This window comes from Octodon degus, unplaced genomic scaffold (assembly GCF_000260255.1).
Source record: "Octodon degus isolate 3935 unplaced genomic scaffold, OctDeg1.0 scaffold00042, whole genome shotgun sequence".
Taxonomy (NCBI): Eukaryota; Metazoa; Chordata; class Mammalia; order Rodentia; family Octodontidae; genus Octodon; species Octodon degus.
This window is the reverse complement of record NW_004524618.1, coordinates 10423852-10439036: the sequence shown is the minus strand read 5'-3', so window position 1 is coordinate 10439036 and position 15185 is coordinate 10423852. Positions and strand designations below refer to the sequence as shown.

The 15185-nt window shown below is 41.1% G+C and overlaps 1 protein-coding gene across 4 annotated transcripts in view; it reads right to left on the bottom strand.

Annotated features, from left to right (window-relative positions):
• The window catches only part of Mxi1 (MAX interactor 1, dimerization protein), a 76188-nt gene that overhangs the window by 27633 nt on the left and 33370 nt on the right, over window positions 1–15185 (bottom strand). For all 4 annotated transcript variants that reach the window (XM_004631523.2, XM_004631524.3, XM_023715577.1 and 1 more), the window contains exon 3: window positions 9711–9740. In XM_004631523.2, coding sequence (XP_004631580.1) covers window positions 9711–9740 — 30 coding nt within the window. The remainder of the gene's footprint in view (window positions 1–9710; window positions 9741–15185) is intronic.

Here is a 15185-nt window from a genome sequence, read left to right as displayed (position 1 = left end):
TTTTTATTTATTTTTTTGGCAGAACCGGGGATTGAACTCAGATCCTTGCGTTTGCCAGTCAAGCGCTTATCCGACTGAGCCATCTCCCCAGCCCCAAATTATATTTTATTGATACTGTTTTATTTTTTATTTTTGGTACATTTTAGATATATATAAGGATCACATTCCTCATTGAGAATTTGTACTTGTACATAACTTGTTTCACTCCCTCCCCATTTACAAAGCTTTGTTTCCATATTTTCCTTTTCTTTCTCTCTTCTCTTTCTTTTTACTTTTTCCCTCTTTCCTTTCCCCTTCCCCTCTCTCTTGTTTGGAACTTTTATATACATTTCAACTAGGTGTATCATCAATACTTGATGGAAATTACCTGTTCCACGTCATGCCTAAGATGTTTGATATTTAGAGAGATAGGGTAAACTGAACTGCATATGTGGCAGGGTAATACACTTCTCTTCTGGAGGGTTGACAACCTATGTTTGCAGATCAAAAATTGGAGAAAAGGAGGGCTGGTGAGATGGCTCAGTGGTCTAAAGCACCTACTTAGAACAAGCTTAGCAATGCACAGGGACTGTGGTTCAATCCCCCAGCACCACATGCCAGCCAGCCCCGCCCCCTGGTGGGCTGAGCTGGCCACACACACACACACACACACACACACAAATAAACAAAATTTTTAAAAAAAAATTGGAGAAAAGGAAGTGCTGCAAGGTCAGCCAACATTTTGGCCCTAGCCTTTCAAGGTTAGTGAAAACTCAGGACATAGGCAAACCTGTACTGTAATATCGTGTAACTAAGCTGTGCCCCAAATTTTCTGATCAAGGAGACTATGAGGCCACAGAGGAATGTGATCGATGATGTATAGTGTGCCTGGGGAGAGTCACATGGAGAGAAAAATTTCTCTCAGGCTTTCACAGAAAGCAAATTGGCCAAGCAATGGCCGTGACTCATCCACATGGCTGACACTGACAAAGGATCTACAAAGTACAGTACAGGGTTACAGGATAAATCCTGAGGGGATTTGACTGACCTTATCAGATACAAAAGTTACGTTTCTTGTTATATAGGTCTTGCTTCATCTTGGTCTTAACCATGCAGCAGAAAAGTATAAAAACAAGGTATATAAAGTAAAGCCATATTAATATGCTGAGCTGTAAAAGGCTCAAGTCAACAACTTCTGCGGATAACCCACTACTATTGTGAACTGCTGAACTGTGTTGGATTGTTTTGCTGAATTCAAGCACCTATAATATTTAGATGCCAATAGAATACCCATCTCTGACAGGACTAAACAAAAAAGGGATACAAAGGACGGACCATTTTGTATTTGTATATACAGAATAGTTAAGATAGATATACAGCTATTTTCTCTTAATTCAATGAGAAGAAAGATTCGTAGTGATAGTGTTTGGACAGGCAATCCTGTCTGCTTTTTGTGCTATGGATAACCATTAAGAAGATAGCAATGTACAGTGTATTAATTATTGAAACTGTCCTATTAATCAGCTTTGAAACTGTCTCACTGATATTTCTCAATAAAATAAAAATAAAATAAAAACCTATTGATTAAAAAAATAAAATAAACTAGGTGTATCAATTTTCTACCTTCAGACTAAAAGAATCCATATTTTCCTAACCAGAAAACTAGAAGCAATAGGAAATGCTGCTTCTCTTTTCCTCTACAACTATACTTTTTAATTTTGCCATTCAAGGCATTAACAAATACACATAAAATTGTATTTTTTCACATGTTAAGTGAAATCTACCTACACATACACACAAATACTATACACACATATAATATAGCCCAAACTTTCCCCACAAATACTAATACCTTATTAGGTACTGCACTACGTGGATACTGCAAACTTATCTGTGGTTAATTACGCCTTTTTTTTTTTTTTGCAGAACCGGGGATTGAACTCAGGCCTTTGAGCTTGCAAGGCAAGTGCTTATTCTACTTAACCAACCTCCCCAGCCCCTAATTACATGTCTTCATTATAAAGTGTTCTCATTTGTGCTGTGCTATTAGTTAATGATGGCTTCACAGTTTTCATTTATATTTATTTATTTATTTATTTTGGTCTTTTTGAGACAGTGTCCCACTATGCAGTTCAGGCTGGCCTTGAGCTCACTTTGTAGCCCAGGCTGATCTTAAACTTGGGACAATCCTCCTGCCTCAGCTTGAGTGCTGGGATTACAGGCGTGCACCACACACCCAGTGACATCAGTTTTTACATGCCAACGGCAAGGTCACTGGGCTTTTCCGGACTTTCCGCTCTCCCAGTAATGAATGATAACTGGTACAATAAATGTTATGATAACTGGTATCATGAGTTTCTCATATATGCTGGATATGACACTCATTAGTTTACTAATACTCTCTTCAATTCTTTTGTCACTTTCAATGCTAGGACGTCACCCTAGAGCACACACACCGAGTTGTACCCTCATTCCTTTGTTCCTTCACTCACCAACCATTCAAAGACAGGGTCTCACCAAGCTGTGAGGGGACCTGGGCTGTGCTCCGACTTGCCAATTCTTGCTTCAAGGGCCCCAGAGTTCTGGAGTTACAGCTGTGTGCCTCGATGCTCAGCTTCAACTGTCTTTAGCTTTGATAGTCCGATGTATCTATTTTTTTGTTTATTTACACCTTTGCCGCTGTACCACAAAGAAACCACTGCCTAACCCAGTCACCAAAAATTTATTCCTATGTTTTCTCCTAAGAATCTTATAGTTTTAGCCCTCAAAAACGTAGTTCTGGGCCAGGGAGATGGCTCAGTAGAATAAGTGCTTCCCTGGCAAGTACAAGGGGCTGAGTTCAATCCCTGGTTCTGCCAAAAAAAGAAAAAAAAAAAAAAATCTAGTTCTACAATCTATTTTTAATTTATTACCATGTGTAGTGTGAAGCAGGGAATCTACCTTCATTACTTTGTATGCATCAACACTATTTATTCAGCTATTACCTTTGAAAAGGTATCTTAGTTGTCTTGGGATCTCTGTGAAAAACTGGCTGGCTGGAAACCTGACAGGTCATCTCGGAACCACAAACCAAGAAATTACCTCCGCACTGCCAACTTTACACCACCCATCTCCATCTGTCCTGAGGCTTGTGCCACTCTGCCGTGGAGATAGGAGCTGTGTAGTAAGTTTGGAAGAGAAGCACGTCTCCAGCTTGATTCTTGTTTTCAAGATTGATTATAGACTTTTCTGGACACTTTGCCTATGTATGTCTCTGTAGGAACTTTAGGATCAGTTTTTTAATTTCTGGGAGGAAAAAGAAAGAAGCTGAGTTTTTTTTGGGTTTTTTTTTTTTTTTTTTTTTTTTTTTTTTTTTTTTTTTTTTTTTTTTTTTTTGCTTTTTTTTTTTTTTTTGCATTTTTTGTGATTTTACTGAAGCACAAGTAAACATGCACACAGGCCGTCTACTCGTTTTCTTCACTGCGCAGCCTGGCACTGGGATTGGTGACTCGGATGGCTAGCTGGGCCGCTCTTTCCACGATGGCCTTTAGGTTCTTAGAGGAGACGTTGTGAGCAATCTCTGCACAGTAAGACTTGTTGCACATCAGCACCACCTCCGAAGCTGGGATTTTAACAGGGTTTGTGTTGACTATAGATCAACTTGAAGAATACTGCCATTTTAACAGTACTGTCTTCTAATTCATGAACAGCAAATGTCTTTCCATTTCTAGATTTCTTTAAATTCTTTCAGTTAGTTTTCATGTTCGTCAAATTTATTCCTAGGTATTTTATCCTATTGGATGCTACTGTAAATGTAATGGTCTCCTTATATTCCTTTTCCATGAATTTCAACAATTTCCTGTTGTTCACGACTGGTATGCAGAAGCAGCAGAGGTTCTTGTGTATCCATCTCGGACCCCAAACTGCTAAACGTGTATGGGCTCTAATAGTTTTTCTTTTCTTTTAGAATTTTCTATACATACAATTATGATGCCTGCAAATAGAACTGTTTTCTTCTTCATTTCCAATCAAGATGTCTTATTCGTTCTTCTTGCCTAGCTGCCCTGGGCAGACTCCCCAGTACAATGTTGAACATGAATTGGGGGTGCAAAGTCTTGTCTTCCTACTACTGGGGGGAAGCATTGAGTTTTTAACCATTACATACGCTGTTAGCCGTGGGCTTTGCATAAGTGCCCTTTTTCTGGAACATTTCATAAAGCTGGACTTAATTCAAATCGTAATATCCTTTTGTATCTTAGTGATAAATTAGGGCTTCAAAACCTTTGAACAGTCCAGAATTATAAGACCCAACATCAAACTGTACACTTTTTTAGGTGAGGCTATGTTAATTTCAAGACTACAATAAAAGCTTTGTTTCCCTAACCCATAAACATATGTTCAGCAAGTATTCTTTAAGTACCATTAGTTTTTTGAGGATTTTTGTTTTGTTTTGTTTTTGTGGTACCAGGGATTGAACTCAGGACCTTATGCTTGCCAGTCAAGCACTTATTCTACTGAGCTATCTCCCTGGCCCATAATTTTTTTTTTTTTTTTGGTGGAACCGGAGATTGAACTCAGGCCCTTGCATTTGCCAGGCAAGTGCTTATTCTACTGAACTATCTTCCCAGCCCCTAAGTACCATTAGTTTTAATGAACATTCTGCCCAGTCAATCTTGTTTTCTTTCTTAACAAGTGTATATCATTAAGTATACATAAAAATGTACCCTTTAAGCAAACGCCCTACTTATATAAAATACATAGCTAAAATCAATTAAGATACATTCCTCCTCCCAAGGAATCTTATCACAAACCTAAACAATCACTCTGTCAAAATACTTGTCAAATGGGGACATTTTCAACAGCCTAGGGGAAAAAATTACATTCCTTTTCATGTCTAAACAATTAAGTTAAACAAAACATCAAAACTTCTAACACAACAAGTGAAATTACTTATTAGTTTTCAAATATACAAAAAGATTTCCTTTTAAAATACCATTTTAAAATCATGGACTAAAAAGGGCGTAGGAACTGCACAGGAACACAAAGTGCACTAACTGGAAGCCTTCAGCACACCGGTGGTCTGCTGTCGTCCTGCTGTGCGCCTGATGCCCTGGTCAGCTACGAGCCAGTGAGCCTCTAACCTGGGAGCCTCTCAATCGCTCCTCCTCATCAGGATAATGCTCTGCACGACAGAAATCCTTCAGAGGACACTCCCACCCACGTTTTCTCAGTAATTTACATTTAGGAATTCAATCATTAAACTTCCTATTTCCGACCTATGAAGCTATTTTGCCTGCTAAGTAGTGTCTATGTATCTGCCGCGTCTCACGTAGAGTTACCATATCTCGTTGACTGTTCAGTGTGGACAGTGCTGGAGACAAAATGCAGGCCCCGCACACGCCCGGCCGCCCTGCCGGCTTTCCTTCCACTCGGTACCACCCAGCGTTCTGCCACTGGTGACTAGTTCCTACTGTGTGCTAAGGCCAAATAAAGTTCTGCCCTTTGGGGCGGGGAGATAGCTCAGTAGAATAAGCGCTTCCCTAGAAAGTGCAGGGGCCTGAGTTCAATCCCCGGTGGGGGCGGGGGGGGGGGGGTTCTGCCTTTTGAAAAGCTGTATTTTACTGACAAAAGCCAATATGAGTAAGCAATCCTCACTGATAAACATACTAAAGTGACAGAAAAGGCAACGGAATGAGAATGATTAGGGGCCTGAGAACTGTAGGGTCTTTCAAGCAGAACACCACCACGTGTAAAAGCCCTAAAATGGAAATGAACATTGTGTGTTTGAGGAAAAAGAAAGCAAGGAGTGTGGTCAGGCATGGAGGGCAGGCACAGGGCGCTCAAGGCCACGCTGAACTACCCAGGAAGACCCTGTCTCAAAAAAAGAAAAAAAAGCAAGCAGAGTCCCCTGAGCCTCAAGAGAGCAGGGGTAAAGCAGTAGACTACGCAAGGCACAGATTTTTTTTTTTTTTAATTTTATTTGTGTGTGTGTGTGTGTGTGTGTTTGTGTGGCCAGCTCAGCCCACCAGGGGGCAGGGCTGGCTGGCATGTGGTGCTGGGGGGTTGAACCGCGGTCCCTGTGCTTTGCTAAGCTTATTCTAAGTAGGTGGTTTAGACCACTGAGCCATCTCTCCAGCCCCAAGGCACAGATTTTTATCTAAGAGCAAAAAGCAGTGATCCCAACGATGACAAACAGAGAAAATGACATGACCGGACACACTCTGAGGAAAGCCCATGTGCTGCTATGTGAAGAATGAAATGGTAAGAATGAGTACCAACAATTACCAGAAAGCAGTCCAGCAGTCTTCCTTTATAGAGCTTCTTGTCCCCACACCGTTCCTGCTCCTGACTGTCGCCTGAGTGCCAACTCTTGGCTTCCTACTTCATGGCCTGCTTACTTCAACAGCACCCACTCAGGTCTCCCTGCTTCTAGGTAGACAGTATTTTTCTTAATGTTTTAATTATGGCTAACTCTTTGAACAAAAGCTTCAAATATTGCCCTCAAAATAAAACCCCAACTCCCTGACACACTGTGACATTCTGCAGTCTAATCCCAACCTACCTTTACATCCTTACCTCCAACTACAATGGTAGGCTCTGCTATCCACTTAAAACACCTACTCACTTTTCTTAAGCCCAACTTATGCTGCCTCCCTAACTACTCACACGGACCCTTTTCCTTATGGAATTACATAAGGGCGCTGTGTAATGAGGAAACATGGTAGAATTCCATAAATGCTAATTTTCATCCTTCCGTCAGAAGTACATGAAAGCCCATATATGTGGAGGACACTTAATACCATCTGTTGGACGTTCATTAAAAATAATGTCTCTTTTATCACAGTCAGTTCTGAGCTGCCTAGGAAGGCATTATTTGTCCAGTGTCCTCATGCGGCCCTTCCAGCTTTGCCAAAGCTGTAATAAGGGCAAGTCTTTTATTTCAATGGAATGACAGCTATTGCGGCTGAACAGCCTCTCCTGCACTCAACACTAAGGTTCCTGACCGTTAGAGTCCTGTTAAAGTTGTTGACTCTGTCCAAAACATCATCAGTAATTGGAGTTAAGATAATGGAGAAGCAGTGAAGCAGTCTAAAATCTGTACTGAACAGTTTACTTTCTGCAAAGGACTTCACACAAAGATAAGCCAAATTCTTCATTCTTCATGCTCAAAGACTCAGTATGTTTACCAGGAGAATTTTCACATAGGTCCTCGACGAATGCAGAGTATCTAAAAACACTCTATTTCCTTTCTACTTCCACATCTGGGTCCTCTTACGACCTGTTACAGGTCTAGGGAAAAACAGCACACAGGTAACAAATGTTCTCAATAGTCTAGACTACATTACGCATAATCAACATGGTTTCTGGCAGAAAGCAACCCCCAGGTCCTATCCAAGAAAGAAAGTAAAATTCTATATTAATTATAGAATTACCGGGACTGGTAAGATGGATCAGTGGTCTAAAGCACCTACTTAGAACAAGCTTAGCAAAGCACAGGGACCGCGGTTCAATCCCCCAGCACCACATGCCAGCCAGCCCCGCCCCCTGGTGGGCTGAGCTGGCCACACACACACACACACACACACACACAAATAAATTTTTTTTTTAAATTATAGAATTACCTAAGAACTTTAAGGGATAATTGTGAGTTAGAACACATGACTCTGGGCACCTCAGACCCCAAACATCTCTCAACAGGTTTTCTTCTAGGCCCAGGGTATGAGCTTGAACACTGCTGCTGGTCAGCTCCTCCATAACCTTGGGACTCTACACTGGAGAGCTACCTGAAGTGACCCTGCCTACCACCAGTAACTGAAACCACCTACTCCAAATCCCACCGCATTTGCCCCAGGAAAAAACACAAAATCAGGCAGAGTGCCACATGGGCAAGAGTTAGAATCAAGCTAAAGAGAGAAATGAACAAACAAATTCTGACCTTGAGTATATTACAAAGTGGCAAAATTTCAAGACTACAAATTATTTCAAGAATATGTTTGCAGAATGAAAAGAATAGTTTCAGAATGAAAGACACCATTTTGAAATGAGTTATTTTCTTCATGCAAGATCTTGCTAAAAGGCAGATGACAGGCAAAGCAAAATTCTATTTATTTTAAAGAATGCCAAAGCTTGGTTAACTATTTTCTTTAGCTTATCGAATTAAAATGGTGCCTTGGTAAAAGAACTATTCAATAGAACTGGGTGGGGGCCAAAACTGTTAACAACACAGAATTAAAGTTTTTAAATGTCGCTGTGCGGCCTTCCTGCTTACTCCCTCCCTACGCTTTAAATCTTCCTGCGTCTTGCTAGTTTGCAGCTGTTATCTTTTCAGAAGTAGAACACAGATTATTACATTTGATTTTCTTCGGGACACTGACTCTTAACATATACTACTAAATTATACAGTTTTATTTATAGTAATAAACATCCCTCTGAAAAACAAACACATCTTGGAAAGGTTAATGTTCTATCACCTTTTAGCCAAGCCACAGGGAAAAGAGGAAGAAAAAGGGGGGGAAAAAAGACAGGGAAGAAATGAGAAATAAAGAAATGAATAACATCTACTAGGCCTTCTACATTAAACAAGATTATCTATTAGCCTTTTTGGGGTTATCAGAAGGGGATAAGAGAACAATGCGTCTAGTGAAGTAGCACAGGAAAAAAAAAAAAAAAAAAAGAAAGTCTCAGACCTAAGTAGCAGGAACAAAAAAACCTTACTGTACATTACATTCAGCTCAGCTAATAAAATGTATGCACACTTAACCAGGCCAAGCAGTACACAACTACAATCCCAGATACTCTGTAGGAAGGAGGACTGCAAGTTCAAGGCCAGCCTCAGTAATTCAGCAAGATCCTATCTCAAAAAATTAATACATAATAAAGAGCCAAGGAAGTAGCTGATCGGTAGTGGACTTACCTGGCACGCACCAGCCAGTACCTGCGCTCAACCTCTAGTACCAAAAAGCAGACAACAAAAGCCATTCATGTTGTACCTGGTCTCGGGAAAGTCAACCCCGGAGCGCCGCTGACAAGACTCTTCGACTGGACCTGGCTGACCTTCTGCTGTAATCTCCCACCCCACATGGAACCTCCTGCAGGGTCCCCCCTCTGCAGGGCTCACCCAGCATGCTCTGCAGGGCCTTCCCAGACCCCACAAAGACGGGTGAAACGACCTCCCAAGATGACCCCTGGCACTCTGCAGTTCCCACTCTTTCTCCATTAACAAACTTAGCAGATTAAACAGCATTCTAGTTAGCTGTATCCCTTCCCCATGAAGCCGTGAGTTCCTTAAGAACAGAAACTATCTTAAACATTCTACTATTTTCTAGGAAAGTGTTCTGCCTGTCAGGCAGCAACACTAGTTCACAGGTGATAAATATCTGTTGAATGCATGAATAAATGAGTGAATGAACAAACTGCAAGGGAGATTTAATGTGCTCCGATTTGTCACGTTTATGACCTATTCCAGAAACCCAATCTCTTAGCAAGACCAGTTAAGCCACAAGCCTATCTCAAACACACAAATAGACAGCTACCCCATGCAAATCAAAATGCAAATGAGCTTAAAATGTTTTCTAGTTTACATCACATAAGCTTACTTTTTTATAGCAGAACATACATAAATATCAGAATCATAGGTCACACATTTTAAAAATAAAATTACAACTATCTATGTATTTAACATAAGTCAAATGGTGAGTTTGCTTTTTAAACACGGGTAAGAAAAAACAAGCTGCACCTCATCGCTGACTCACCGATTCTTTTCCAGCTCATTGTGTGTAGATCTAAAAAAAAAAAAAAAAGCATTAGCCAACTTGTTAATAAGGCTAAGAAGAGAATTTAGTTTAGTTACTGATATATCACAACTAAATTTAACAAAGCAATGTACAGTGAAACTTCTACAATCTTACTTATCAAAGGAAACAGTCTATTATTAAGATTTCATTCAGATGCAGTTTTTCAGTTATTTCTAAATATTCTGAAATTAGTATTTTGTTGCTATTCAACTAAAATTAATCTTACTACATGCTCTCCTGCCTTCACTTATAGTATCCTGTATTTGTTGATTTGTAGACATTCATATCAGAATTTTAACAGAAACAATTTCGTTTTTATTTAAAAAAGAAAAAAATGTATATACGAAGTCCTCCTCTGGTTTTTTTTCTTTTTTTGTTTTTTGTGGAACCAGGGATTGAACTTGGGCCCTCGTGATTGCCAGGCAAGCACTTATTCTACTGAGCTATCTCCCTGGCCCACTACGTCCTCCTCGATCTCCACAGGAAACAAAAAAAATATTTAACTACCATATAAACTAAAACAGGCCTGCCTTCCTGCTAAGTGGGCAGATTCAAGCCTTCCGGGTTATACACAAATGGCAAAGTTACACAAGGAAGAAATACATATGAATAAATCAAGAACATTTTTTAAAACTGGGAAGATATAATTCAAAATACCAGCAATGGTTATCTTCCTTCACTGACTTTTGCTTCTCAGTATTTGTTATAATAATTCCATCTACTGGACAACCAGGGTCTACTGAACATTGTACGAAGTAGTTAACACATCCTATTTCATTTTACCCATAAAACAACTCCTGGGGGCTGGGGAGATGGCTCAGTGGAATAAGCACTTCCCTAGCAAGCACAAGCGTCTGAGTTCAATCCCCAGTTCCGCAAAAAAAAAAAAACAAACCAACTCCTGGCTTTTAAAAAATATTTATTTATTTATTTGCTACTGTATCCCACTACCCAGCTTGGACTTGTAGTGATCGTCCTGTCTCAGCCTCCCCAGCACTGGGATTACAGGCATGCCCGGTTTCAGGGCCAGCCCCGCATATGGCACCAGGGATTGAACTCGGGTCCTTGTGTTTACCGGGCAGGCACTTAGACCCTGAACTATCTCCCCAGCCAACAACTCCTGTTTGATAAACAAGAATACTGAGGCCCAGAGAGGTCAAGAAACTTATTAGCATCCTAAAGTGCCGGACACCCAGGTCTCTCTCTCCAAATCCCAAGTTCTCAACCACCCAGTGAGAAGCAATGCTGAGTAAGAGTTAAGGAAAGGCACAGGATCTAAGGCCAGACTGCGTAAGACGAAACACTCGTGGCTCTGGTAATGTCCCTTCTTTCTCTGTGCTTAGCTTCTTCATCTGTCAAACAGAAGACAGTAACAGGATGGTGAGTCCTCCGTGTCTAGGAGTTCCACAAATGCAGACTCAACGACTACAAATAAAGCAGGAAAACAATGCACATGTACTCCTTGTGTACAGATTTTTCTTGTCATTATTCAGTAGACAATACTCTGTAGCGACTGTGTCACACTGCACTGTTATTACGTTAGGCATAAGAAAGCTAGAGAGGACTTTTAAAGAATACACAAGACGTGCCCAGGTTACATGCAAACACTACACCCTGTCAACAGAAGGGACCTGTGTGTATGGCAGATGTTATCTGGGGGGCTCTCGGAACTGATCTCATATAGACACTAAGGGAGGGCTGTACGTGCCTCATCCAACTGTTAAAAAATGAACAAGGTTATACTAAATCACAGAATAGTCTATATATGAAGTATAAAACTACATGCTACATTCTATTTCCTTTAAATATGTGTTACTTTTATAATATTTTAGCATTAGCAACAAGAATTTTACAAAGGAGAATTGAACTTTCTATCACTAAAATTAAAATGTTCATCATTTTATATTTTTTACTGTCATATCCCTTCAGAATATTAACACTACCAGTTGCTGTATCCTGATTTATTTTTCCAATGGAATTTAACAATCAGATTCCCAAGCCTCAATGATAACTGTTTTGTAAGCCTCTTAATTTGGGGAAATTTTACCCACTAAAAGTCAACAGATATTTTTTGAATTACTGTCTTATCCTCTGCTTTGTTAGCAGTTTCATAAATTCAAAGTGGCATGGACTGATGTCCACTTTTCTGGAGACTATTTTAATAAAAAGACTTCTCCAAAAATTGTAGAAAGAGCCCCAGGAGATGCTCTGGCTTATACCTAGCTGCCCCCTCCTCGTGTGCTCAGAGGTGGCTTTTCTGGGCAGGCTGGGCCAGGGCGACAGTGCTGGTATGGACCTTGGGGAGCCTGCCCAGGCGTGGATGACACCACCCACACCTAGACAGAGTAAAAGGAAAGGGAGCTGCTTGCCCTGCTGCTTCTGCTCGGCAATGCCCCTCTGCAGGCCATCCGCCTCAGGGCCAGTCAGCGATGGGCTGAAACCTCCACGGGTGGTGACCTAAGCCTCTCCTCTAATGTGTCAGGTATTCAGGCTCACTACACAGACCGGACTCGTAGTGATCCTATTTTCAGCCTCCAAGCACTGGGGTTACAGGTGCACACCACCAAGCCGTCTCAGTCACTGTTTCAGCATGCCCCCATGGCAAGGTCGGCGCGGCATGCCGGGGACCAAATCCCCGGCCCCTGTGTCTGCCTGAGCAGGTGCTTCAATCCACTGAGCTATCTGGCCTGCCCTTATTTTTTTAAACTGGTTTATTATATATACAAAATGATAACTTTCAGCATAGGGAATTTGTACCTGTGTGTGATATATCCTGCTTTTCTTCCCATTTCCCTCCCCTTCCTTCAACCAGAAGATGTAACTTAACAGACTCAGAACTCAATAAATCACAGATTTCTCAATCACCATATAAATATTAAAAGCTTTGATTATTAATTTGGGGCTTTTTGCTGTTTGTTGGAATGAAATGTTATAAAGTAAATTAGAATAGGCAAATGGCTTATTTTAAAGCATTTACTTTAGTATTTTATATACAATTTGGTACTGAGTCTCACTATGCAGCTCGGACTCGCAGTGATCCTCTGGTGCTCAGCTTCCCCAGCTCTGGGATCCAGGCGTACACCACCATACCTTATCTTGTGACCGGCTCAGAGGGCCCAGGGGCAGGGCCAGCGTGGCACGCAGTGCCAGGAATCAAAACCTGGTCCCATGCTTTCCTAGGCAGGTGCTTAGTCAGCTGGGCTATCTCACTGGCCCTTAAAGCATTTAAAGCAAGGACTGGAAGCTGGGCAAAATGGTGCATACCTGTAATCCCAGCACTCAGGTGGCTCAAACAGGAGGATCACCAAGAGTTCAAGGCTGACCTGCAGCCATACACAGTAAATTCAAGGCCAGCCCAAACTACCAAGCAAATTCCTACCTCAATTAAAAAAAAAAAAAAAGCAAGGACTGAAAACGTAGCTCAGTCAATGGTAGAATACTTGTCTTGCACACGCAAGGCCTTACACTCAATTTCCAGCACTGCTAAAAAATAAAAGGATTTAAAGGGGAAAAACCTTTATAATATGAATGGCTAATTAGTGACGAGATTCCCTGCACCCTCTTGACAAGCAAGATTTAGTCTGCCTTTGTCTGAGAAGAAAACCAAATACAAGTAAAACAAGAGCCAACCCACCCTGAGATACACGTAATAAATGCAAACAGTCCACTGACGAGGAGCCTTCCCCTGACCATCAGCTCATTCTGAACAATCTGGCAGCCCCACCGTGGCCATATGCACAAGATAATATCATCAATGACGACCAATTGTTGAGCGTCAATATTGTATCAACCCTATTATAAAAACTAACACCAGTAAAACATAATCTGACCCACTGCTGTGAACAAAATTAAAACAGCAGGTTTTTTTCTACCTTTTTTTCATTATTTGTGATACCTAAGAACATAAGCCTTTTCACAAAACCAGGCAATGCACACCACACTGAGTTATATCACCAGCAAATTTAACAAGATTTCCAATAACAAGCAAGAAAAATAATCAAAATATTCCACTACAATATTGCCATGTTCTTTCAATTAAAAAAAAAAAGTATCAGGAGTATCTCCTATTTTGAGGTTTTTGCCTGAAACAGCAAGTCAACACATACTGAATAGCTTTAATGTTTAAAGCTGTCTTGGGCTCCAGGGGAATCAAAGATAATTACCAGTTGGTAATTTTAAAAATATGCAGAATAATTACAACAAAGGCAAAATAAATATATGAAGAAATGTACAAAGTGTGGTGGAAGTTCAGAGGAGGCAGTTTCCCTCCAAATGAAGCCATGAGGGAAATCTTGGCAAAAGGGTGCATTCGAGCTGCGGCGTACCTGATGGCTGCACCCGCTACCGGCACAGTCTAGAGCCTGCTGAGGAGACGCTGCTCCAAGTAGAAGGGACCAAAGCAGAGCTGTGCGGTCCAGAGCACAACAAGCAGCAACTCAGAGGGGTCACAAAGACCCACCGAGCACGAACACGAGCCCTGTCGCTCACGGCAGCCACAGCACCTCGGGACACATTACTAACCTTTGATTCAGGTTCCTCATTTGTACAACCGAAATATTGCCACATTCCTTAGCTAAGTTATTGTGAGAACTGGAGAAGAACACATAACACATCTAGCAGATATCAAGTATTTGATAATGTCAGCTACTAATATTTTTATTTTTCACGAAGCTAAAACTATGCTACAGTACTCAAAACACCACATACAGTATGAGACAACAATTCGACAGGTTTTAACAAAGCCCTGGCAGTAGTGTAGAAACTGAACACACTGCACCCAAGGCCCACAGCCCTCACTTCTCTGGGCCTTTATGTGCTCCTTCCTGCACGTGGCCCTGACACATCTGTGATAAATTCCCCATGAGGTTCAGTTGTCCCGAATAATCTACTTGGCTAGCCCATTTTTTTTCTCCAAATAAAATGCACCTCTGAAAGCAAACATTAATGAACTATCTTCCTTTGAGACACCCTTATTCTGGATGAATAATCATTTTCTTTTTTTTTCCTTTTTTTGCGGAACCGGGGATTGAACTCAGGCCCCTGCGCTTGCCAGGGAAGCGCTTATTCCACTGAGCTATCTCCCTGGCCCCAAAGATTTGCAAAGAGACATACTTTTTATCATTTTATCACTGAATCTCAGGTAATCTATTTTATAAATAACATCCCTTTGGGGCTGATGAGATGGCTCAGTGGTCTAAAGCACCTACTTGGAACAAGCTTAGCGAAGCCCAGGAACCACGGTTCAATCCCCCAGCACCACATGCCAGCCAGCCCCGCCCCCTGGTGGGCAGAGCTGGCCACACACACACACACACACACACACACATATATAAATGAATAAAATTTAAAAAAAAATCCCTTTAAGAGGTTCATCATAATGCTTTCCCTACTTGAATGGGAGTCACTATCTCAACCAGATCTTTGAGTATTCCT